At 42.3% G+C, this 26324-nt stretch overlaps 1 protein-coding gene across 2 annotated transcripts in view; it reads left to right on the forward strand.

The window, feature by feature from the left end:
• The first annotated feature begins 362 nt into the window (after nt 1-362).
• The window catches only part of LOC106600051 (CUGBP Elav-like family member 5), a 44143-nt gene continuing 18181 nt past the window's right edge, over nt 363-26324 (forward strand). For both annotated transcript variants that reach the window (XM_014191387.2, XM_014191388.2), the window contains exons 1-3: nt 363-799; nt 1629-1711; nt 12304-12352. In XM_014191387.2, the coding sequence (XP_014046862.1) occupies nt 442-799; nt 1629-1711; nt 12304-12352 (490 nt within the window). In that variant the 5' untranslated portion in view covers nt 363-441. The remainder of the gene's footprint in view (nt 800-1628; nt 1712-12303; nt 12353-26324) is intronic.

A 26324-nucleotide genomic window follows, 5' to 3' on the forward strand; every position in this document is an offset into this window, starting at 1 on the left:
AACGCCATCTAACAACTTTGGGATGAATTGGAACGCCGACTGTGGGCCTAATCACCCAACATCAGTGCCCAACTTTACTAATGCTCTTGTGGCTGAATGGAAGCAAGTACCCGCAGTAATGTTCCAACATCTAGTGGAAAACCTTCCCAGAAGAGTGGAGGCTGTTATAGCAGCAAAGCGGGGACCAACTCCATAGTAATGCCCATGATTTTGTAATGAGATGTTCGACGAGCAGGTGTCCACATACTTTTGGTCATGTAGTGTATATCTATCCTTGAGTCAGTAAATCATCATCTCCTGGAGGTGTCGCTCAAGAACCAACGATTATCTTCAAGCCCGTGTCTTTTCCATCTGAGTGCATCCTCTCTCCATCTCAGTACTAGTGTGTGTGTGTCTCAGTGTGTGTGTTGTCACTCTCCTCCAACCTGCTCCCCGCTCAGCATGGCCAGATTTACGCAAAGTGAAAGCAGAAGGGATCAGCAGCAGCATCATCCCCAGCCGACTCATCCCGCCCCCGTCAACCTGCTTCTACAGCAGCCGCTTCTACAGCAGCCGCTCCTACTTATCCCTCATCAGAATCAGCTCGCGCACATCCCGGTTCCGAAACCCATGAACGGACCCGAAACTGTGTCCATGCACACGGACTGCGGCGCCATGAAAGACCAAGACGCCATCAAGCTCTTCATTGGACAGATTCCGCGGAACCTCGAGGAAAAAGACCTGAAACCTCTCTTTGAACAGTTTGGTAAAATCCACGAACTGTCTGTTCTGAAGGACCGATACACAGGCATGCATAAAGGTAGCGTTTTATGTCGGGTTTGCGCCTCCTCTTAGGCTACAGTTGGTCGTTGTAATTACTGTAATTATCATCTGTATGAAACGCAATAGTCATTCCATGTTTGTACCGTTTTGTGATAGATAGTGTCTCTCATCATCTATTCTCTCTTGTGATGTCTGTTCTAGCAATAGTGTGTTAGCCTATGCACCTTGTAGGCTCCTACTAAAAACCCCATGTGACTTGCAGAATAACGTGGGATATAGGGTAAATATCAGGTAAATTATTTTTTGCTATTAGGGCTACTGTAGCTTCCCAACACTTTTTTTCTTGCCCTAATTATTACACACCTATCTTAACAGTTTTGCGCCAGGTGCGCGCATAGCCTACAGTTTATCCTCTCGCCATCGCAGTGTGTCGTGATGCAAACAAACATTTAGAATATTTGGCAAAAAATCTAAAGGATCTCAATGTTTTTTTCAAAAAATCTGTATTTTTTAACAACGTTCATGTCTTTGCATCACATTGGTAGGCTATACATATATGATCAACAGGATTAGTGTGTGTGCCAGTGTGTGTGTGTGTGTGTGTGTGTGTGTGTGTGTGTGTGTGTGTGTGTGTGTGTGTGTGTGTGTGTGTGTGTGTGTGTGTGTGTGTGTGTGTGTGTGTGTGTGTGTGTGGAGTGAGCAAGCATGTGTGTGTGTGAGAGAGAGAGCAAGAGAGAGCGAGAGAGAGAGAGAGTGTGTTTGCAAGCAAGGGTGCATAGCTAAATAAAGGTTAAATAAAATTTAAAAAAATAAAAAATGTTGTGTGTGTGTGTGACTAACCCTTGTTCATCTGTTTTGATTGACAGGTTGTGCGTTTCTCACCTACTGTGCCCGTGATTCTGCCATCAAAGCCCAGAATGCATTGCATGAGCAGAAAACCCTACCTGGGGTGAGTTTCTCCACGAAAGATGGTATGAAAGCTTTTCCCCAAAGACATCTGGGGGAGAGTTGCCAATTCCTTTAGGATTGGGGAGAATGAGAGAGAGGAGAGTGAGAGAGAGACAGAAAGGAGTGAGAGAGAGGGGGGAGTGAAAGAGAGAAAGAGAAGGTACTGTACAAACAGCAGTAAAAAGAGCCATGTAGATAGCTTGAGACTGTTCACTCTGTGAGCCATGTATGAGCAGGAATAGCAGGGGGAGGAATGACAGAGAGAGAGAGAGACATAGAGTGCGAGAGAAGGGAAACTGAAGAGTGAGGCAGATAGAGACAGAAAGAGAGAGAAAGCAGACGAGAAAGAAAGATCTGAAGGGAGAGGCAGAAAGGAAAGAGAGAGGGAGTGAGATGAAAAGGAGGGATATGGGTGTGTGTGTTGTTTGTGTGTGTGTTGTTCCTGCATTTGTATGTATGTACCTGTGTATGTACCTGTGTGTGTGTGTGTGTGTGTGTGTGTGTGTGTGTGTGTGTGTGTGTGTGTGTGTGTGTGTGTGTGTGTGTGTGTTTGTCTGGATTCATTGTAGGTCAATGCCAAGTGGCAGCAGTGTAGAGTGCAGCATTCCGTTACATAAAATAATCGAATTCTGCTCCTCTTCTTTCCAGCCCACTACACATACAGAGAGAGAGAGAGAGAGAGAGAGAGAGAGAGTGTGTGTTTGGAGACTATGGAGCGATTTCAGAGCCAATAGAAATTGCATTTCAATTCCAAAATGTTGAATTTGTATTAGGATCTAGAATTTTTATTTAATATTTTAAAATGTGTAATGCACAAATTGAATTACTTAATTCATAAATTGAACTTGTATTTCATGATTTGAAACTGTATTGAATTAATATTACTTTCAGTTTTACAATTCAATATCAATTTAATTAAATATTCAAAGTCAACATTTATATATTCATTTTCAATATGGTAGATATTGCATTCATGCCTGTGTATCACGTTTACAAACTATAATTTCAAGTTTATCAAAGTTTTGGATATTCAACTTCTCAGATGAATTCAGATTCAGTTTTCAAATTCAGTTCTCTAAATTCAGATTCAAAACCAGAGACAACATCCTGGTACATTGCCAGCCAGGAAAAGTAGAGGAGAACAGATAGAACCAAACTCTCACTGTGGTAAGAGTGAGAAGCTTCTAGCAGTTTCTGAAGCCAATGTGGCATGTTGAATATATTTTCGGCTCTAGCATTTCAACCATGTTGGGTATTATTCAAGAAAGCTAAGACTCTCTGGAACATGGACTTGTCTTCAGTTCCCCTAATATTTCACAGGCCACGCAGAAGATGTTAGATGGGAGTGTCACAAAAAAAAAGGAATTTGGCCTCTGTAAGGTTTGAACCAGGTCTCCTACATATCACAAGACTGTGCTAGCCCACTTAGACAAAGCATAGGGATAAGTTCCGGTAAAGGACGACACGTTGTCACCCCCCAAACTCACTTCACAGCAACCCCAGTGGTTTAACCAGCGCAACATCAGATCTGAGTCCAGTGGCACCATTGTAAAGGATGTCACGCTGCCTGCTTAGCGACTACCGCTTCCCCCTGATTCAGCTCATTTGGAGACTAGAACTCAGGACTGAAGCATTCCAAACCCTCGTGCTATTAAAAAAGGCCTTCTTCAATTGTGCAAGGGGCGACGCATCAGGCTGAGGAGTGAGTTTCACACCATCCCCATCTGCTGCACTAATACAAGTATTCAAGATCCTGCAAGGTTACTCATCAGAAGAGCGTGGTTCGGTGAGCCATGCTAATGTGATGAGGAACCTGAAGACGTGTTCGTTTGACATGTCTTAGTGTTGTGGTAAACGTGTTCGTTTCAAGTGTCCAGGGGTTGTGATACTGATGGTTTCTCAGGACTGATGGCTTCTACAGTACGGTTGTGGCTAGATGGATTACAGCTCCATGTAGTTTGCACGTCAGGGACAACTGTAGCATTTTAGCTAAGCCTAACCCTTTTCCTAACCTTAACATAATTCTCCTAACCTGCTATGTTAATTCTCCTAACCTGATGCGTTAGTTCTCCTAACCTGCTACGTTAGTTTCACCAAACCTGCTGGTTTAGTTCTGCTAACCTGCTGCATTAGTTCTCCTAACCTGCTGCGTTAGTTCTCCTAACCTGCTACGTTAGTTAGCCTAATCTGCTACGTTAGTTCTCCTAACCTGCTGCATTAGTTCTCCTAACCTGCTACGTTAGTTCTCCTAATCTGCTACGTTAGTTCTCCTAACCTGCTGCATTAGTTCTCCTAATCTGCTACGTTAGTTCTCCTAACCTGCTGCATTAGTTCTCCTAACCTGCTAGGTTAGTTCTCCTGATCTGCTACGTTAGTTCTCCTAACCTGCTGCGTTAGTTCTCCTAACCTGCTACGTTAGTTCTCCTAACCTGCTACGTTAGTTCTCCTAACCTGCTGCATTAGTTCTCCTAACCTGCTACGTTAGTTCTCCTAACCTGCTGCGTTAGTTCTCCTAACCTGCTACGTTAGTTCTCCTAACCTGCTACGTTAGTTCTCCTAACCTGCTGCGTTAGTTCTCCTAACCTGCTACGTTAGTTCTCCTAACCTGCTGCATTAGTTCTCCTAACCTGCTGCATTAGTTCTCCTAACCTGCTACGTAAAGTCACTTCTGTCTGTAGCTGTACTCCATCTAGCCACAACTGTAAAAGCCATCAATTCCAAGAAACAGTCAGTATATTAACACTGGCAAGGGTAGTCATTATAAGGGTAACGTGACTGACTGAGTTAAGACTTTTCATTTTTTTTAAAGTTGTCATTTAGCAGACACTATTATCCAGATCAACTTACAAGAGTAATTAGGGTTAAGTGCCTTGCTCAAGTACGCAACAACAGATTTTTCACCTAGTCGGTGAGTCGAACCAGCGACCTTTCAATTACTGGTCCAACACTCTTAACTGCTAGTCTACCTTCCGCCCCTGTGTTAGCTAACTGAACTAAAGCCTAGGCATTGGTCCTCTGACTTGGATAAATATTTTCAAGGAGGTCAAATGTAACACAAGTCGTTTGGTGACCACGCTCGCGTGATGAGTAACTTGTCTGAGACCTGATTAATTGTCTGTCACACAGGAGACCTGGGTTAGAACCCCAACAGTCAAACCAATACATCTTCAGGTCTCAGGCAAGGTTGCTCATCATGTGCATGGATCATTAAACCACCTCTGTTGCATTTAAATGGGAAAATATATTCAGCATGCCACATTGGATTCAGAGACCGCCATATGCTTCATTTGATTCTCTCTCTTCTCAAGATTTTTAGATTTTTTTTCTCTGGTTTTGAATTTGAATTTAGAGAACTGAATTTGAAAACTGAATCTGAGTGCATCTGAGAAGTTGAATACAGTATATGAAACTTTGATGAACTTGAAATTATAGTTTGTAAACTTGATACACAGACAATGAGTGCAATATATACCGTATTGAAACTGAATATACAAATATTGAATTTTAAATAGAATGTAATATTCATTCAATTCAGTTTCATATCATGAAATACAAGTTTAATTTATGAATTAAGTGATAACAATTGTGCATTACAAATTAAAAAATATAATGTTCAAATTCTATATCCTAATACAAATTCTAAATTATGGAATTCAAATACACTGAAATCGATCCATAGTGAGAGAACACGAAAGAGAGAGAGAGAGGGAGAGGGAGGGAGAGGGAGGTTGAGAAGCAAAGGAAGGAGACAGAAAGACAGCCCACTCTGTGGCTGAATCCTTAATCACCCCTTCCCCTTGCCTCTCGGCCCTCCATTTGCGTTCACACACGCCTCTGCCAGTTGCACAAGTGTCCCAAAGCACAGGGAGTGAAAATTATTGAGGGTGTAGGGGCTAATTAGACCCTCAGATAGCCACTTCGACTGAGCCAGCAAGGCATCAGGCTTTAGAGCGAAGTGCTATCTCGACACGCACTGCGATATGTTAGGCGTTTGCGCAATTTTATACAAAAGAATGGAGGTGTACCTTATTATATTCCACGTGCATTTGTTTATGTCTGATTTCGAGACTTGACACATGTAACAGATAAAACATCTCCCAAATTAAACAGTTTAACTGACTATATATGGTAAAACTGCAAGGGGGATTTGTTCATTTGAATTTTGTGCTTGTTTTATTATTTAAAAGTGAATCTTTCAAGTCAGGAGTGTGTCCCGAAGTTGATGGGTTTATTGATCCCATTTCCCCTCTCTGGAAGTCGCCCTCGGAGTTTCGTCAGAAACACTTGACAATGGAGGGCACTCCGAGCGAATTGGTAGGGGCAAGGGGTGGTTTGGGATTCACAGACTCACTCACTCACTGAGTTTCAGACACACAGCCTATATACAAGATGGGAAGTTCGAATGTGTCGTATAAAATACTATAACAGGGCCAACCCCCCAAAGCAGTGTGAAATGGAAAATAACAGCTTGCTCTTCTCATGCCCACTAACCCATATTAAACCCACTCTCCTCTCCCCCTGTCGCTCTCTCTGTCTGCTTGTCTCTATGTCTCTTCCTCTCTCTTTCTGTCTTACTATATCTTTCTCTCCCTGTCTCTCTCCCTCTCTCTTTCTCTCTCTCACTGTCTCTCTCCCTCCCTCTAACGGTTTATCTAGTTATTTCTCACCCCACTCTTTCTTTTGAATCCTAGCTCTCTCTTTCGTGTTTGTGTGTGTGTGTGTGTGTGTGCGCGCGCAGAGGAGGTTTTCACTCGTCTCTAATTGCCGTTTCCCTTCCTCTCACATCCCTCTCTTTCTTTCTCACCCTTCTCTCCTTTTACTGGAGGAGTGACAGCTTCATCAGAAATAATTGGCTGCTTGCACTGTGCAGCTGCATGTCTCTCTGCATGTCTCCCTCTCCCCCTCCCCTCTCTCTCTTATCCCTCACTTCTGATCTATTATTCATCTGCGATGTTGTAATGCAAAATTAATTAGGCTTAATAATAGATTTGGTGGGGTGTAGGTTAGACAGACAGACTGCCATTAAAACAAGTGTTTAGTGTGACGATTGACGTCCATGTTTAGCCAATGAAAAGGCACGGGGAAGTTTTTTTCAATAGATTTTTATTTTATGGCATAGATAGACGAGGGGAGGTATCATTTCAAAGAGCCTACTCAAAACAGCGGATAAGGTTTTGAAATGAAGATTAACACACACACACACATGCACAGACACACAAACACACACATAAAGTACACACAGATATATTTGAACAATGTGCCACCAGAAGTTCTATGTCTGTGTCTTAGCGAATGCTTGTGTATTGTTTCGACATTGTTTACAATCTATTATGCGCCTGGCCGTGACATTTCTGCCTCACATTGATGGATTCACAACCAGAGCCAGGCCACTAGGTTATAGTAGAGCCCCATGAGCACTACCATTGTGATTTACGCTCCCCTTGCAACTTGTGCTCTCATTAATCCAGTGCACAGAAACAGATTAGATAGTGTTGTTCCACATGGTGATGCTTACTCTGACGGTGTAAGTGTGTGTGTGTGTGTGTGTGTGTGTGTGTGTGTGTGTGTGTGTGTGTGTGTGTGTGTGTGTGTGTGTGTGTGTGTGTGTGTGTGTGTGTGTGTGTGTGTGTGTGTTAATGGGTTCTACCTCAGAATCCCTCTGTTACTCTGCGCTTTTACAGCACAGTAAACTCATGATAAGTGCACAACATTGTAAATGTACAGTACCAGTCAAAAGTTTGGACTCACCTACTCATTCAAGGGTTTTTCTTTATGCTTACTATTTTCTATATTGTAGAATAATAGTGAAGACATGAAATAACACATATGGAATCATATAGTAACCAAAAAAGTGTTAAACAAAATATGTTTTATATTTGAGATTCTTCAAAGTAGCCATCCGTTGCCTTGATGACAGCTTTGCACACTCTTGGCATTCTCTCAACCAGCTTCATGAGGTAGTCACCTGGAATGCAATTCAATTAATAGGTGTGCCTTATTTTGTGTTAATTTGTGGTATTTATTTACTTCTTAATGTGTTTGAGCCAAGCAGTTGTGTTGTGACAAGGTAGGGGTGGTATACAGATACAGTCCTATTTGGTATAAGACCAAGTCCATATTGTGTCAAGAACAGCTCAAATAAGCAAAGAGAAATGACAGTCCATCATTACTTTAAGACATGAAGGTCAGTCAATCCGTAAAATGTAAAGTTTCTTCAAGTGCAGTCGCAAAAACCATCAAGCGCAATGATGAAACTGGCTCTCATGAGGACCGCCACAGGAAAGGAAGACCCAGAGTTACCTCTGCTGCAGAGGATAAGTTCATTAGAGTTAACTGCACCTCAGATTACAGCCCAAATAAATGCTTCACAGAGTTCAAGTAACAGAAACATTTCAACATCAACTGTTCAGAGGAGACTGCATGAATCAGGCCTTCATGGTCAAATTGCTGCAAAGAAACCACAACTAAAGGACACCAATAAGAAGAAGAGACCTTCTTGGGCCAAGAAACATGAGCAATGGCCATTAGACCAGTGGAAATCTGCCCTTTTGTTCTGATGAGTCAAAATGTGCGATTTTTGGTTACAACTGCCGTGTCTTTGTGAGACACAGAGTAGGTGAACAGATGATCTCCGCATGTGTGGTTCCCACCGTGAAGCATGGAGGAGGAGGTGTGATGGTGTGGGGCTGCTTTGCTGGTAACACTGTCAGGGATTTATTTAGAATTCAAGGCACACTTAACCAGCATGGCTACCACAGTATTCTGCAGCGATACGCCATACCATCTGGTTTGCGCTTAGTCAGACTATCATTTGTTTTTCAACAGGACAATGACCCAAAACACACTTCCAGGCTGTGTAAGGGCTATTTAACCAAGGAGAGTGAGGGTGCTGCATCAGATGACCTGGCCTCCACAATCACCCGACCTCAACCAAATTGAGATGGTTTGGGATGAGTTGGACCACAGAGTGAAGGAAAAGCAGCCAAAAAGTGCTCAGCATATGTGGGAACTCCTTCAACACTGTTGGAAAAGCATTCCTCATGAAGCTGGTTGAGAGAATGCCAAAAGTGTGCAAAGCTGTCTTCAAGGCAAAGGGTGGCTTCTTTGAAGAATCTCAAATATAAAATATACTTTGATTTGTTTAACACTTTTTTGGTTACTATATGATTCCATATGTGTTATTTCATAGTTTTGATGTCTTCATTATTCTACAATGTAGAAAATAGTAAAAATAAAGAAAAACCATTGAATGAGTAGGTGTGTCCAAACTTTTGACTGGTAATGTATGTCACACCAGTCTCAAGTCAAATACACTACTTATATTTTGCACCAGATATGTTTGTATGTGTGTGTGTGTGTGTGTGTGTGTGTGTGTGTGTGTGTGTGTGTGTGTGTGTGTGTGTGTGTGTGTGTGTGTGTGTGACAGAGTCACTCTTCCCTCAGGTTGATGACCATGACCTTCTCTGTCACTGCTGAGTCTCTCATTATCTCACACGTTTGGCCCTCCTCTCTCTTACTCTTTCTCTCTGTCACTCCCCTATGCCTCTCTTTCTCATCCTTCTTTCTCCCTCTAACTGTGTCCAACTACACTATATGGCTGTCTCCACTGCCTGTCTTCATTGGTTTTAATTGCTACATTGCTTTCAGAGATGCAACACATTATTTATCCAGTCCATGTTTCCTAGCAGAGAGAGGACTCTTCTTGCTTTCCAAGAACACATGAAGACGTCATAGTAGGACTCACTTACACACAGGCATGTTTACTCTTCCTCAAAGAGCTTGTGTATTAATGTACTCTATATCTTTCTGCGAGAGCGTTTCATCTCGCTAGGAGAACACTCCCCGAAGTCCGGCAGCAGCAGCAGAACCTTCGCTGGAAGAGTCAGCCCACATCAATTATTTAACAAAGTTAAACCAGAAATATTAAGACCCCAAAGGGCTTTAGATCAGCCTCACAACAACTGTGTTTGCAATAGGCGCTCCCAGTTAAACAAACTGCTAATACATGCAGCCTGGGATGGAGAAATATGTCAAATTCTAGGTTTCTTTACTTGCATGGTTTCCCTTTTGTTTTAGTTAGCAACAGCTACCCTTTTTGGGAGTCAACACAGAAGGCAATACAAAGTGTATGTGTGTATGTGCGTTCATGTGTGTGTTCGTGTGAATGTTCATGTGTGTGTCGTAACCTGAGGCTAGTTGGTATCTAAGGGCTGTGTTGTGTGTCTGTACGGTGTAATGTGTGCGATGTGTGTGTCTCTACCAGTGGAGGCTGCTGAGGGGAGGACGGCTCATAATAATGGCTGGAACGGGGTAAATGGAATGTGTTTGATGCAATTGATATCATTCCACCTATAACACTCTAGCCATTACCATGAACCCGTCCTCACCAATGAAGGTGCCACCAAACTCTTGTGGTGTCTGCATGTACGGTTTTACACCGCTGTTTCCATTTGTAGGGCCGTATAAAATCTCGGTGGGAATCACTCAATCCAGACATTAAGACAGAATAAAAAAAATATATATAAAAAAATGTATTGAACTTAGTAGGAAATCAACTAAAAGTATTGAACTTGCATTAATTTGACTTGGCAGAATGATATCATGATTATTTGCATCAGTCCAGCGGCCATTTGTTTTGCAAACTCTGCAATCACCTGAGCGCTACAGAAACATAGCTAACCAAACAATTGTCTCTGGCTGGAGCACACCTAAAAATCTACATTTCTCGTTTTTTTCCCCAGTCCTCAAAAGTTGTTTCCTGATGTGATTTAAGCATGACTACGGACATAAAGATCAAATCTTGTTGTTTTTCTATTAATAAAGTGTGATTTTGAGGGCGAAACACTGAAACAGAAATGAAAACTGAAACCTGGAAAAGCAAAACAGAGAAAACGGATGGAAGGGTAAGGGTGGAGGAGGGTGGAGAGGGAGTGTGCTGTGTTATGGAAGGGTGGAGAGGGAGTGTGCTGTGTTATGGAAGGGTGGAGTGGTAGTCAAATCAAATCAAAGTGTATTTGTCACATGCTCCGAATACAACAGGTGTAGACCTTATAATGAAATGCTTACTTACAGGGGGGCTGTAATAGTGCAAAAAAAGGTATTAGGTGAACAATAGGTAGGTAAAGAAATAAAACAACAGTAAAAAGACAGGCTATATACAGTAGCGAGGCTATAAAAGTAGGGAGGCTACATACAGACACCAGTTAGTCAGGCTGATTGAGGTAGTATGTACATGTAGATATGGTTAAAGTAACCATATAGTGTGCTGTGTTATGGAAGGGTGGAGGGGTAGTGTGCTGTGTTATGGAAGGGTGGAGGGGTAGTGTGCTGTGTTATGGAAGGGTGGAGGGGTAGTGTGCTGTGTTATGAAAGGGTGGAGTAGGCCCCAATAAAATCAGCGTTGCAGAGAACATGGACGGAATCACGGAATCCAGACATTAAAACAGAATTGAACAATATTCAACAATGTCTTGAACTTAATAGGAAATCAACAAAATGTATTTATTCGAAAATTCAGTAAACTGCCCAAGATTATCCTAAAACATTAACAAAATGCATCAGTGATTCACAGGAATGCCCCAGTCTTTGTACGTGTTTGTCTACCACTTTATGTAGCCGTTAGTGATGATGCTTATGTTATGACAATAGAGTGTGACTTTGTGAAAATCACCCCAAAAATTGGGAAAAACTGAAACCTGGAATAACAAAACGAAGAAAATGGAATTAGGGGGGAAAAATTTAAGGAATCTGGCAAAAAATAAAACCGATTATATAAGGCCCTACTTTTTCCTCAGTTCGGAGCTTTCACTGCATATCACAGCTTGGCATGTTCTTATGGCAGAGATGCCTGACTGTGGAATCTCTTGTGACAGCCGTGTCATTTTCATGCCAACACACACACAGACATGCGCACAAGTGCTTTTTCATGCACACACAAGCTCACACCCACACACAGACACAGAGACACACACACACACTCTCTCTCTCTCTCTCTCTCTCTCTCTCTCTCTCTCTCTCTCTCTCTCGGTCAGCAGACAGGGTTCTCTCCTCACACTACCAGTTCTCTCAGAAACCTGACAGTATTCTGTATGAGTATGTACAATCCACTTAACCGTACTTGACTCCATGTGACTATAACTAGGAAGAATAACATGGTGGTGTGTGATTTAACAGTGTGAAAGAACAAACCCGACATGTTCTACAGGGAAACCTTCATCGCCCGGGGTCCTCCTACGTTTTACTATGTCAACATTTTCTCCATGCTCAGTTCCATGTCTATGAATCTGAGATACGTTAGGGGAAGGTTTATATGAAGGTAGTGGTTGGTCCCTATCAATCTAGTGGAGGAATGGAGAGATGAATGAAAGAGAGAAAAAGACAGAAAGGATGATAAAACATGATGACAGACAGAAGCGTGTCTCCACAGACACACGCTGTCATTGTAAATAAGAATTTGTTCTTAAATGACTTGCCTAGCTAAATAAAATTACAAAATATAATAATAATAATACATGAGATTAACCATCTCTCTCTGCATCTCTTTTGTTCTTTCTCCTCTCACTCTGCCCTCTCTCTCTCTCTCTCTCTCTGCAGATGACCCGTCCCATCCAAGTGAAACCAGCTGACAGTGAGTGTCGTGGAGGTACTTGTATTTTATTTTCTCTATCTCTCGTTCTCTCTCTCATTTCTCTCTTATTACACGAGTTTCCATGTCTGTCTCTTTCCCCTTCATGTTCTATCTGTGTAGCTTATTCTTGTTCTTTCTCTTTCTCATTCTACCCTGGCTTTAGTGTTCCTGTGAAGTGTGTGTGTGTGTGTGTGTGTGTGTGTGTGTGTGTGTGTGTGTGTGTGTGTGTGTGTGTGTGTGTGTGTGTGTGTGTGTGTGTGTGTGTGTGTGTGTGCGTGTGTGTGTGTGTGTGCGTGTGTGCGTGTGTGTGCGTGTGTGCGTGCGTGTGCGTGTGCGTGTGTTGTCAGGAGGCAGGGTTGTAACTATGTAAATGTTCTCTAACCCAGTCCACCACATTAGCTGATAATAGTGTCTCTGTCTCTGCTGTTCTTGGCCCCTACCCAACAGTTGATTTTCTGCCCTAGTTTCACTTACAGCAGGCCTTTCTTTCTGCTGGGTGTGTGTGTGCGTGTGCGTGTGCATACGTGTGTGTTACCGCCCGCAGCGCTGTTTTTGTTTGTTGGAAGAAATATTACCGAACATACAGTACACTATGTCCTATACCTCTCTCTATAGTCTCTCTTTCCATTGTACATATTCATTATAAAGGAATCATCACACCGCGGTCATTAGTGGTCTCTGTGGATGAACTGGCGTTTTATTACGATCATAAAACGAACCCTGATTTTCTCTCAAATTGATTCATGTCTCTGTTCTTTGTGCACTTCCACCAAATAATACTATGCAATCCAGAGCTTGTATTTATTCACAAAGTGTCTCAGAGTAGGAGTGATATAGGATCAGGTCCACCCTGTCTATATAAGCATTTTCATTATTGTCTTAAAGGCAAAACGGATCCTAGATCAGTACTCCTACTCTGAGACACTTTGTGAATACGGGCCAGCAGTGAGTGGAACACATTTGCAGTGCTAGCCTGATTCAGGTCTGTATCTGTATATTTATGGCATAACAATGATAGTCAGAGGAGTAAACTGTTAGAAGATGATAGGTCGTTCAGCATCATGGACAGCTCCACAGCTCCACATCCTATCAGAGCCCAGATACAGGTTGTCAGGGGCAACAGCTGCTTCCCTCAGCCGTGAGAGAGAGTTTCAGAATAACTGTAGCTAAACACTCAGTATCAACAGCTTACCACAGTGGTCACCAGAACTGGTCCTACAGAGCTACAAGGTGTCCAGGTTCTTGCATTTAGAACAGTTCATGTGAATCCCAACCAACCACAGTCGGCTGTTTTTATGAAGAGGTTTGTCACCCCGAAAGAAATTCCATTAGCATGTAAATCCTATCTGGAAATAAACACACACACACACATGCTTGCACGCATACACACACACAATGCGGCTTAGGATCGAGAAGCTTCAGGAAAGAGGGGAAGATGAAAGAGAAGAATTAGAAGGAGATAATCAACCTCTCTTGGATTTATGAAGAGAGCAGTCCTCAAGCAATCAAGCTAGCTAATTAACTCTGCCTCCGACAAGCCCTTTGAACTGCTATTGGTGTCTAGACACTGTTATGTAACCTATACCCTCTCCTCCGTCCGTCTCTCCCTTCTCTCTTCGCCTTACACTCTGTCTCTGACTCTCTCTTTCTCTCTTGTTGCATATCTCTGTCTCTTCTTACTCTCTCCCTGTATGTTGCTGTGTATTGATATTTTTTCCTTTGTCTCTGCCTCTCCTCTCTTTTGCTTTCTCTCCATTTTGCTCTCTCTCTCTCTCTCTCCCTCCTAACCATCCCTCTCTCTCTCTCTCTCTCTCTCTCTCTCTCTCTCTCTCTCTCTCTCTCTCTCTCTTCTTCCATCCGACAGTTATCCAGCGTTACAACATCACTTCTGCTTTCCCAAATAAGAGAGGCTATTCTGGGCAAGGGGGCCTTGCGAATCCCAGCTTATGTTAGACACACACACAAGCACACACATACACACACACACGCATGCACATTCGCAAGCGTATGTATACACACACACACACGCACACACATGCATCATTTTGTGCCGATTTCCAAGATTTAATGGCAGTTGGTATTATACTTAGCGAAATGGAATGGATGACATAATTGTAGCCTGAACTGTAATATTTCCTGTAGTATACTGTAGTATTTACAGTTAACTATAGTAAAGGAAAACTGTAGCATTTACTGTTTTTACAGATTGCAGTATACTGTTGTATTTATGCAGACTTTACATTTTTGTCATTTAGCAGATGTGCTTATCCAGAGCAACTTGTGAGTGCATACATTTTCCCCATGGGAATCAAACCCACAACCTTGGCATTGCAAGCACTACGATCTACCAACTGAGCCAAACAGGACATAGTATTTATAGTAACTATAGTATGAATACTGTAGCATATACTATAGTAATTAAGGTAGTGTGTTTGCAGACATTACTGTAGTATTTGCTATCATTTATACATTTATTATCTTTGACATAGAAGTGGAGGCTTCCTCATTCAGGAAACATACTGGAGAAATACTCGAATACCAAATGTTCCATAACCTGTAGGCAGTGGTGTGTATTCATGGATGCCAAGGGAAGCCAGGCTTTTCCCAAAAAAGTACCAATATTATTATTTTTTTAAACAATCATTTATATTTCGTCTCTCTGTGTTTCATGAATGTCCTTCAATTCGCAAGAGGCTTAATGTATCTATTAAGGAGAAAGCATCCGAGCGAGCAAAACAGTGCCTCTCTGTCTCTCTACGTGTAGCCCATGTATCTGATGCTGTCTGGTCCAAACGAGTGACGAGTGACTTTGTTGCCACCCATAGCATTGAAGGCAAGGGAAGCCAGCGAGCATCTGGCCTCCATTGACAAAAAAGTGTACAACATTTTCCAATCAGCTTTGAGCTCAACTGAGCGAGCTCAACTGTGAATGGTTCTGGCGCAGCAAAAAAAGTGTCAAGGGAAGCCAGCTTGGATTTGGCGTCACCCCTATCAAATCCCATTGAGAGCATATGTCATTGACAGAATTTTTTGTTGTTGTTGCATCTCGTTGTGTTGTTGTACTCCGGTGGCTAGCTAGCCAGCTAGTTAAAATTTGCCCTTTCCTAAATTAGACTACCGTAAATTCCGGACTATAAGCCGCAACTTTTTTCCCAGGCTTTGAACCTCGCGGCTTAAACAATGACGCGGCTAATATATGGATTTGTCCCGCTTTCACATTCTGTGACGTGCTCAGTTTTTTGCCGGCATGAAGCTTTCATTAGACCAATGAAATTGCCGAACGGGTTACGTCAAACAACTTTTTTGTTTACTGTGTAGATTAAATCGAGCGCTCTCAAACTTCCCATCATTCTGATTACGGTAGTCATTTTGTCACCCTCATCATGGCAAAGACACGGAGAAATGCATATGATGCAGCTTTCAAGTTGAAGGCGATTGATCTGGCTGTTGGAAAAGGAAATAGAGCTGCTGCACGAGAGCTTGGTCTTAATGAGTCGATGATAAGACGTTGGAAACAGCAGCGTGAGGAATTGACTCAGTGCAAAAAGACAACTAAAGCTTACTGCTATTTTTTTATTTTTTGTTACAAACCGTGTTTCGTTAAAGCCTATTTATTTTTGTTACAAGCCGTGTTTCGTTAAAGCCTATTTATTTTTTGTTACAAGCCGTGTTAAGCCTGTGTAAAGTTCATTTGTTTCAATGTACCGGTAGGCACCTGCGGCTTATAGACATGTGCGGCTTATTTATGTTCAAAATAAAAAATAAATTAAAATTCAGTGGGTGCGGCTTATATTCAGGTGCGCTTAATAGTCCGGAAATTACGGTACTTAATTTGGACTACTTATTTGGACTAATTCATTCTCCGTACTGGCCAATGATTATAACGGCGATTCTGATCCAACCATTAATTCATACATTGTTGTGCCCCTGGCCTGAGAGGATGGAAGTTCAATATGTACGATAGCCAGATGTAGAAGGCTAATGTTAACTAGCTAACATTGCCCATGAATGGAAATTAGGCTAGCGAGCAAGCATTTTAGCTAGGTAGCCTAGGACAACAAAAAATAAAAGCGTGTACTGTATGACAGAGTGATGAAAGAGAGGAGGATGGCATTGGTGTTTCTCTACAAGTAGGGTGAGTCAACATGTTTTTCCACTTGCATGAACACGCACACACGCATCCAGAAATCAGAACCATGGACAGACACATCATATTTAGCTTAAGTTGATTGGACTAAATTGTTTTCGGTATCTTTTAGTTGTCACTGTATCAGACTAAGCAGAGGTGATTTGATGATGTTAAAATGTTGATGTTAAAATGGTGCTGGAATAGTGGCGGCACCTGTTTTCTTTGCGACTTGCAATAACACTCTTTGGTTCTAAATCAAAAGTTGTTTAGTGGTCCGAGCATGTGGTAAACATTAACTTGCTTGACCATGCTGCAGGTCATGTAACTGTCTGTTACTGTACTTGCAATATGCTTTGTGGACTTCACTGGACAGATATTGCTATCCGGTTTTGTGATAAAACAAAGGTTTGGTTGAATTTATTCTTCCACTGTGTCTTATTATTTTCTTTGCCTTTAGGCCTGTATATCACAGTCGCAAGGCATATGAATGAACAGGTTATAGAGCAAACAACGCAATTACTGGCTTCCCCAGTGATTTTACCCACGCACCGTTACTGCCTGTATGTAGGTAGGACTGCGGTCTGAACCGATAGGAAACACAATATTTAGTCAATACTTGGCATGTAAGTTTCTCAATTATGGGTGGCACAAATTGCGATATGGGGGAGGGGAATGGGCTGGGTATACGCAAATGAATACTGTAGTATTTACTATAATTACAAAAAAGTGGAGTGTTTTAGCGGACTGTAGTGTTTTTGCTGACATTAATGTAGTATTTACTACAGTGTTTTTAGGGGTATACTACAACATTCTATAGTAAGTACCACACATGATCCAGGATTACTACAGTGTGTAGTATAGTATTCCACAGTATAGTACAGTTAATTATAGAATTCTACAGTAAGTACTGTTGTATTCTTTAGTAAACGGTCGTATTTCTTTCATGTGGGCATGGACACACACATGGTGTGTGGCACAAACCTTGTAGCTGAAGGAATATGGGTGTGTGTGGGTTTGTGCATGCATGCTTGCGTGTGTGCACATGCGTGTGTGTGTGTATTCATTAATTTCTGCCTTGTGCTTCAGTATGCCCTATTCTGTGTGTATATGTGCCTGGATTTGTCTCTCTCACTCTCTCTCTCTCTGTGTGTGTGTGTGTGGGGGGTGGGGGGGGTCTGTCTCTTCTCTCTTTGGTGCTGGAACATCGAGTCCACAGTAGCAGGGCTTAGGGGGAGAGAGGAGCAGAACAGATGAATATAGGTCGATGCACTGAGCTGTTCTCCTCTCCTCTGAGCTCTTAGACTGTGATTATCTATACCTGAACACTGGAGAGACCCTGGGGAGGCAGCAGGATACATACACTGTCTAGATGCTTCCAGAGGTTACTGTAGTACAGCAGCCATTCAGCCATCATGGGTCTTTATCTATGAACACCAATGGTGGATATGCGCACAAATGCATCCATTAGACTGCTGCTATGAGATTCATCTAAAGAAATATCTCCCCCACAGGCCCTTTGTATTTCAAGTTGGATTACATCTGCACACTGTCGGGGAACCTCACATTTCTGGTTTGCTTGACGACTCAATTCTTCCAATCCGTTGCTCTGACGTTTGAAGATACTCACGTTCGCGGGCGTGGCGTAGAGTTTGGCAGGACCATAGGAGTCTGGGTAGCCAGGCAAATTTATTGTAGCTCTTTGGGCCAAATTCTAATTTGTGGTAGTCTCGTTTTCATGTTATAATCATGTTGCCCAAATACTCATTCATCTCTATGTGTGGGTTACACATTCCCATTGTTCTGTGTACTATAGCCTACCCTTTCCCTGCACAAATGAGTGTTTGAATGTGTGCGAGTGTGCGTGTGCGCACAAAGCCACACATTGCAGCCTTATTTGTAACCTCACCATATACTCCCTTACTCTCTATCGCTCCCCCTCAGGACAGATATTCATATGAACAGATACAGTATATTCCTAACCCTGCACCTTTCTAATCTCTTTTAAAGGGAGTGTATACACCCGGGTGGAACCTTTGATCGTAGTGAGGGGTTCTCCAGGTGTCAGGGGGAATAAGTAAGAGAGGCACCCCTGTGGTTGAGAGGTAAATCCCCTCATCCACCGTCCATGGATGTAGTGCTGTGCTCCCTCACTTTTTTCAATTTGAGAAAACACAGATAAATTCAAAATAAATTATATTTAAGTACCACTAAAATTCCTAAGAAATTATAAAAAATTAAACAGACTAAATACATATGTAGGCTATAGCAGCCTATAGGTAGGTCAATGGTGGTTTCTTCCCTGTCGTTCTCTCTGGCGGTGTCACGAATGATGAATAACTGTCTGTTGGCATGAGTGCAGAGGCCCGTTGGTCGGAGGCTTGACCACTTTGCCGACCACTTTGAGCGGGCCAAATCCGACGTAACAAGAACAGACAGACGGTAAACTCTACTAGGGATTGCTAAAACGTGTGTCCTCAAAACATTTCGTTATGGACTTGGGGCTCTTGTAATACGCATTTGAACTCGCCCTACTGTCTGAGTGCTTAGTTTACAGAAACGTACCGCCTCTATTGCGTATGCAGACAAACTGATCACGCCAACGAGATCTAGCATCCAAATTCACCGTGTCTGCCTTGATGGGAGTGCTCTCTTAAAGGGAGTGCTCCTAACCGCAGCTTGTTACCTGTAAAAAAGACACCTGTCCACAGAAGCAATCAATCAATCAGATTCCAAACTCTCCACCATGGCCAAGACCTAAGAGCTCTCCAAGGATGTCAGGGACAAGATTGTAGACCTACACAAGGCTGGAATGGGCTACAAGACCATCGCCAAGCAGCTTGGTGAGAAGGTGACAACAGTTGGTGTGATTATTCGCAAATGGAAGAAACACAAAAGAACTGTCAATATCCCTCGGCCTGGGGCTCCATGCAAGATCTCACCTCGTGGAGTTGCAATGATCATGAGAACGGTGAGGAATCAGCCCAGAACTACACGGGAGGATCTTGTCAATGATCTCAAGGCAGCTGGGACCATAGTCACCAAGAAAACAATTGGTAACACACTACGCCGTGAAGGACTGAAATCCTGCAGCGCCCGCAAGGTCCGCCTGCTCAAGAATACATATACATGCCCGTCTGAAGTTTGCCAATGAACATCTGAATGATTCAGAGGACAACTGGTGAAAGTATTGTGGTCAGATGAGACCAAAATGGAGCTCTTTGGCATCAACTCAACTCGCCGTGTTTGGAGGAGGAGGAATGCTGCCTATGACCCCAAGAACACCATCTCCACCGTCAAACATGGAGGTGGAAACATTATGCTTTGGGGTGTTTTTCTGCTAAGGGGACAGGACAACTTCACCGCATCAAAGGACGGGGCCATGTACCGTCAAATCTTGGGTGAGAACCTCCTTCCCTCTGCCAGGGCATTGAAAATGGGTCGTGGATGGGTATTCCAGCATGACAATGACCCAAAACACACGGCCAAGGCAACAAAGGCGTGGCTCAAGAAGAAGCACATTAAGGTCCTGGAGTGGCCTAGCCAGTCTCCAGACCTTAATCCCATAGAAAATCTGTGGAGGGAGCTGAAGGTTCGAGTTGCCAAACGTCAGCCTCGAAACCTTAATGACTTGGAGAAGATCTGCAAAGAGGAGTGGGACAAAATCCCTCCTGAGATGTGTGCAAACCTGGTGGCCAACTACAAGAAACGTCTGACCTCTGTGATTGCCAACAAGGGTTTTGCCACCAAATACTAAGTCAGGTTTTGCAGAGGGGTCAAATACTTATTTCCCTCATTAAAATGCAAATCATTTTATATCATTTTTGACATGCGTTTTTCAGGATTTTTTTGTTGTTATTCTGTCTCTCACTGTTCAAATAAACCTACTATTAAAATTATAGACTGATCATTTCTTTGTCAGTGGGCAAACGTACAAAATCAGCAGGGGATCAAATACTTTTCCCCCCACTGTAAAAGCATATAGGCCTACTGTAGCATAGTAGGCCTATAATATGTTACACCAAAAACACCTTTGCAGTCATTTCTTATCTGAAGCTGAATAATAACATTTATTTCGTCATGTGGCCAAAAGTCAACAGTGCGCACTACAGGCCATGCTTTGATTGAAAGAAAATAGACCTACAAGAAAGGCTATTAGTTCGCATACAGTTTGGACATTTCACCGGTAAAACGTGAAGAATTGTCATTTATGATTGAAAGTGATAATGGCCTATTTTGGTGTTGGAAGGTATTAAAAATAGAACGTTTAAGATGTTATAAATAGAACACAGAAGACGCGTGGGCATAGGCAGACGTTGCAATTGGAGGATGCATTTTATGCACCTATTTTATAATGATATTTAATCTGTCAGTACAAACTTTGATTAAGTAATGATAACATCATTTTATTTAAAAGAAATTGCACTCCCTCACCTAAACAAAACAGCACCACACCACTGACACCATCCATATCAAATGTGATGAGACGTGTGTGTATGAACGCAGCTATCTCTGTGTTGAATATAGTTGTACTTGATTCATTCGCTTGGGAAATTGATTGGTTACCATGTAACATTAAAAACAGGGCCTTCAGAAAGTATTCACACCTGTTGACCTTTTCCAAATTTTTGTGCCGTTACAGCCTGAATTTAAAAAGGATTAAACGGAGATGCCGTGTCACTGATCTACACACAATATCCCATAATGTCAAAGTGGAATTATGTTTTTAGAAATTATTACAAATTCATCAAAAATGAAAAGTTTAAATGTCTTGAGTCAATAAGTATTACTTTTTTTTTGACAATCGCTAGGACCCATTTCTCAATACTTAGGTCACTTTTTCAAAACTCTTCACACAGTGAGCACAACAGCAGTCTATGTGGGCTAAACTGTGGATCATTTGTCATTGCTTTGGCACAAAATGCATTCAATGACTACATCAAATCAAATTGTATTAGTCACATGCGCTGAATACAACAGGTGAAATGATTACTTACGAGCCCACAACCAACAATGCAGTTTCAAAAAATATGGACAAGAATAAGAGATAAAAGTAACAAGTAATTAAAGAGCAGCAGTAAAACAACAATAGTGAGACTATATCCAGGGGGTACCGGTATAGAGTCAATGTGCGGGGGGCACCGGTTAGTTGAGGTAGTATGTGCATGTAGGTAGAGTTATTGAAGTGACTATGCGTACACTGTAGATGACAACAACAGACATCTTTCAAATTTCATGAATTTATTTTCTCACTCAGACACAACCACCTCCAAAAATTCTATGTACCTACAGGCCAATATGTACATGTTTCCATACTCTTTTCAAAACTGTTAAACTTAAGTTCAAAACCTAACATAACACAAAATTGAATAAGACAGCAATTTGCTACATTTCTACAGTAATATGTATTGAAATATATTCCAAATCTAAATAATGAAATACTATCAAAACAATTAGACCAACCACAGCTGATTCCCATTGTAGCTGAACACCCACCCAGGTGTTAGTCTGTCAATCACATCACAATCTATACAAAAGGAGACATCTTAGGAAAAACACCCCACATATTCATATTTTTTCAACTTGGCCAAAACACAGCGGCAAGGAAGGAATGTGATTGGGAAAAGAGCCACAGTGGATGTCCCGGGCCAGAGGGGTGCCAACATCACAATATGTGAAGCAATATCCTCTGATGGATTGCTGTTACACAAACCGCTAATTGGGCCATACAACACCGAGTGTCTCATTTCATTCCTGGACGACCTCTATGGAAGGGTTGTGCCAGGTGAGGAAAGGGTTGCAATGAGGCGAAATCGGACAATATTTGTAATTGTATGGGACAATGTGGCATTTACCACTCCCGTGCAGTCACAGAGTGGTTTGCAGCCCATCCCAGGATGGTGTCAATTTTCTTCCCACCTTACTCTCCATTCCTCAACCCTATAGAGGAATTATTTTCCTCATGGAGGTGGAAGTTTTATGACCACCATCCACATTATCAAATGTCCCTCCTGGACGCAATGAATGCTGGATGCCTGGACATATCTGCAGAAGATGGCCAAGGATGGACCAGGCATGCCAAACGGTTCTTTCCTAGGTGTGTAGCCCAAGATGACATAAGATGTGATGTGGATGAGAACCTGTGGCCAAATGCAGAAGACAGGGTTGACTAGCATTGCTACTGTATCTGTATCGGTAGATTGTGTATATACAAATTCTTGTATTTTGGAATCACTCAATACCAAAAAATGACATAAAAATATTGAAGCATATTGCATCATGTCTAATTCATTCCTGTAACATATACTGCAGTGAATTCTAAACAGTAGAGAGGTGTCATTCTTGTTTTGTAAAGACATTTTACAGAAGAAAACATTGTGTAATGCTGCCTGTTGTTAGTGTTGTTTAGGTGATTGTTTTATGAGTGACAAAGTGTGCATGTTGGGTGACAACCTTTGCTAGTGTTATGGAAGAATGAGTTGATTTGAGACATGTATGAAGTGTTTTGGTAGTTTTAGTGCATTTTGGATATGAAATGAACTGCTGTGCCAAGCTGAATGTTGGTTAGGAGAACCGTGTGAAGAGTTTTGAAAAAGTTACCTAAGTATTGAGAAATGGGTCCTAGCGGTTGTAAAAAAAAAAAAAAAAATGTAAACCCCTTTGTTGTGGCAAGTTCAGGAGTAATAGTTTTATTAACGAGTCACATGATAAGTTGCATGAAATCACTCTGTGTGCAATAATAATATTTAACATTATTTTTTTATGACAAACTCATCTCTGTACCCAATGCATACAATTATCTATAAGGTCCCTCAGTCTAGCAGTGAATCTCAAACACAGATTCAACCACAAAGACCAAGGAGGTTTTTCAATGCCTCGAAAAGAGTATAAAAAAAACAACAGACATTGAATATCCCTTTGAGCATGGTAAAGTTATTAATTACACTTTGGATGGTGCATCAATACACCCAGTCACTACGAAGATACTGGCGTCCTTCCTAACTCACTTGCCGGAGAGGAAGGAAATCGCTCAGGGATTTCAACGAGGCCAATGGTTACTTTAAAGCGGTTACAGAGTTTAATGGCTGTGATAGGAGAAAACTGAGGATGGATCAACAACATTGTAGTTACTCCACAATACTGAACTAAATGACAGAGGGAAAAGAAGGAAGACTGTACATAATGCAAATATTCCCAAATATGCATGCTGTTAGCAAAAAGGCACTGCCAAAAATGTGGCAAAAAATGTACTTTTTGTCTTGAATCAAATCAAAATCAAATCAAATGTTATTTGTCACATGCGCTGAATAGAAAAGATGTAGACCTTACAGTGAAATGCAGTTTTAAGAAAAAAAGTTAAAAAGTGTTAAGAAGTATTTTCTTAAGTAAACTGAAGTGAAACATAAAGAAAATAACAGTTTAAAATTTAAAATGTAAAAATGTAAATGTAAAAATAACAAATAATTAAGGAGCAACAATAAAATAACAGTAGCGTGGCTATATACAGGGGGTACCGGTACAGAGTCAATGCGCCGGTTTGTCAAGGTAATTGAGGTAATATGTACATGTAGGTAGGGGTAAAGTGACTATGCATGGATAATAAACAGAGAGTAGCAGCAGTGTAAAAATGTGGGTGGGTGGGGGTGCAATGGGAAGCGTTATGTTTGGGGTAAATCCAACACAACACATCACTGAGTACAGCTCGTCATATTTTCTAGCATGGTGGTGGCTGCATCAATGTTGTGGGTATGTTTGTCATCGGCAAGGACTAGGGAGTTTTTTGTATAAAAAGAAACGGAATACAGTCGTGGCCAAAAGTTTTGAGAATGACACAAATATTAATTTTCCCAAAGTCTGCTGCCTCAGTTTGTATGATGGCAATTTGCATATACTCCAGAATGTTATGAAAAGTGATCAGATGAATTGCAATTAATTGCAAAGTCCCTCTTTGCCATGCAAATGAACTGAATCCCCAAAAAACATTTACACTGCATTTCAGCCCTGCCACAAAAGGACCAGCTGACATCATGTCAGTGATTCTCTCGTTAATACAGGTGAAATGCTTGTAATGACACTTATGAAATGCTTGTAATTATACTTCAGTATTCCATAGTAACATCTGACAAAAATATCTAAAGACACTGAAGCAGCAAACTTTGTGGAAATCAATATTTGTGTCATTCTCAAAACTTTTGACCACGACTGTAGAACTAAGCACAGGCAAAATCCTAGAGGAAAACCTGGTTCAGTCTGCTTTCCAACAGACACTGGGAGATGAATTCATCTTTCAGCAGGACAATAACCTAAAGCACATGGCCAAATATACACTGGAGTTGTTTACCAAGATGACGTATAATGTTTCTAAGTGGCCTAGTTACAGTTTTGACTTAAATCATCTTGAAGATCTATGGCAAGACTTAGACATGGCTGTCTAGCAATGATCATGGCACGTCCTGACCATAGTAAGATGTTATTTTCTATGGTAGAGTAGGTCAGGGCGAGACAGGGGGTGTTTTGTGTTTTCTATGTTTTCTATTTCTATGTTCTTAGGTTCTAGTTTTGTATTTCTATGTTGGCTTGTTTGGGATGATCTCCAATTGGAGGCAGCTGGTCCTCGTTGTCTCTAATTGGAGATCATATTTAAGTAGGGGTTTTTCTTCCTGGGTTTTGTGGGTGATTATATTTTGAATAGTGTTTGTTTCTCTCTGCGTCATGGTTTGTTGTTTTGTAAATTCAGTTATTTATGTATTGCAAAGTTTCACGAATTTAATAAAATGTGGAACTACAACCACACTGCACTTTGGTCCGATCCTTTCGACAGTCGTGACAGAATCACCCACCACAAAAGGACCAAGCAGCGTTCCCAGGAGGAGCAGGGATCCTGGGCTCGGGAGAAAAGAGAATGGAGGATGTCCTGGACCTGGGAGGAGGTAATGGCAGGGGACAAGACCCTGCCATGGAAGCAGGTGGAAACGGCGCACCGTGTTATGCGGTGATGCGCACTGTGTCGTCAGGGTGCACTCACAGGCCGGTGCGATCTGTGCCCGTGCCTTGCAGTTGTCAAGCTGGGTTGAGCATCCAGCAAAGACGGGTTGTGCCAGCCATAAGCTCCAGACCTCCAGTGCGCCTCCACGGCCCAGTATACCCTGTGCCTCCTCTCCACACTCGCCCTGAGGTGCGTGTCATCAGCCTGGTGCCACCTGTACCGGTCCCACGCATCAGACCTCTGGTGCGCCTCCACAGCCCAGTACGTCCTGTGCCTCCTCCCCGCACTCGACCTGAGGTGTGTGTTACCAGTCTGGCGCCACCTATGCCAGTCCCACACATCAGACCTCCAGCGACGCTCCCCAGTCCGGAGCCTCCAGCGACGCTCCCCAGTCCGGAGCCTCCAGCGACGCTCCCCAGTCCGGAGCCTCCAGCGACGCTCCCCAGTCCGGAGCCTCCTGAGACGGCCCGCAGCCCGGAACCTCCAGCGGCGGCCTGCAGCCCAGAACCTCCAGCAATGATCTACAGTCTGGTTCTTTCAACCACGATCCACGGTCCGGTGGTAATCAAGCAGAAGGATCAGCGGGTGGAGCGGGGATTACGCCCCGAACCGGAGCAGCCTCCTCTGCTGGAGGTTATGTGGACTGCATTTGAGCCGCCATAAACAGGAGTTGCCTACCCTGCCCTCCCTTTTTTGTTTTTGTTTGTTTTTAAGTTGCATTCAAAGTCTGACCATAGTAAGATGTTATTTTCTATGGTAGAGTAGGTCAGGGCGTGACAGTGGGTGTTATGTGTTTTTCACTGTATTCTATTTCTATGTTCTAGTTTTGTATTTCTATGTTGGCTTGTTTGGGATGATCTCCAATTGGAGGCAGC

Source organism: Salmo salar, chromosome ssa03 (assembly GCF_905237065.1).
Source record: "Salmo salar chromosome ssa03, Ssal_v3.1, whole genome shotgun sequence".
NCBI lineage: Eukaryota > Metazoa > Chordata > Actinopteri > Salmoniformes > Salmonidae > Salmo > Salmo salar.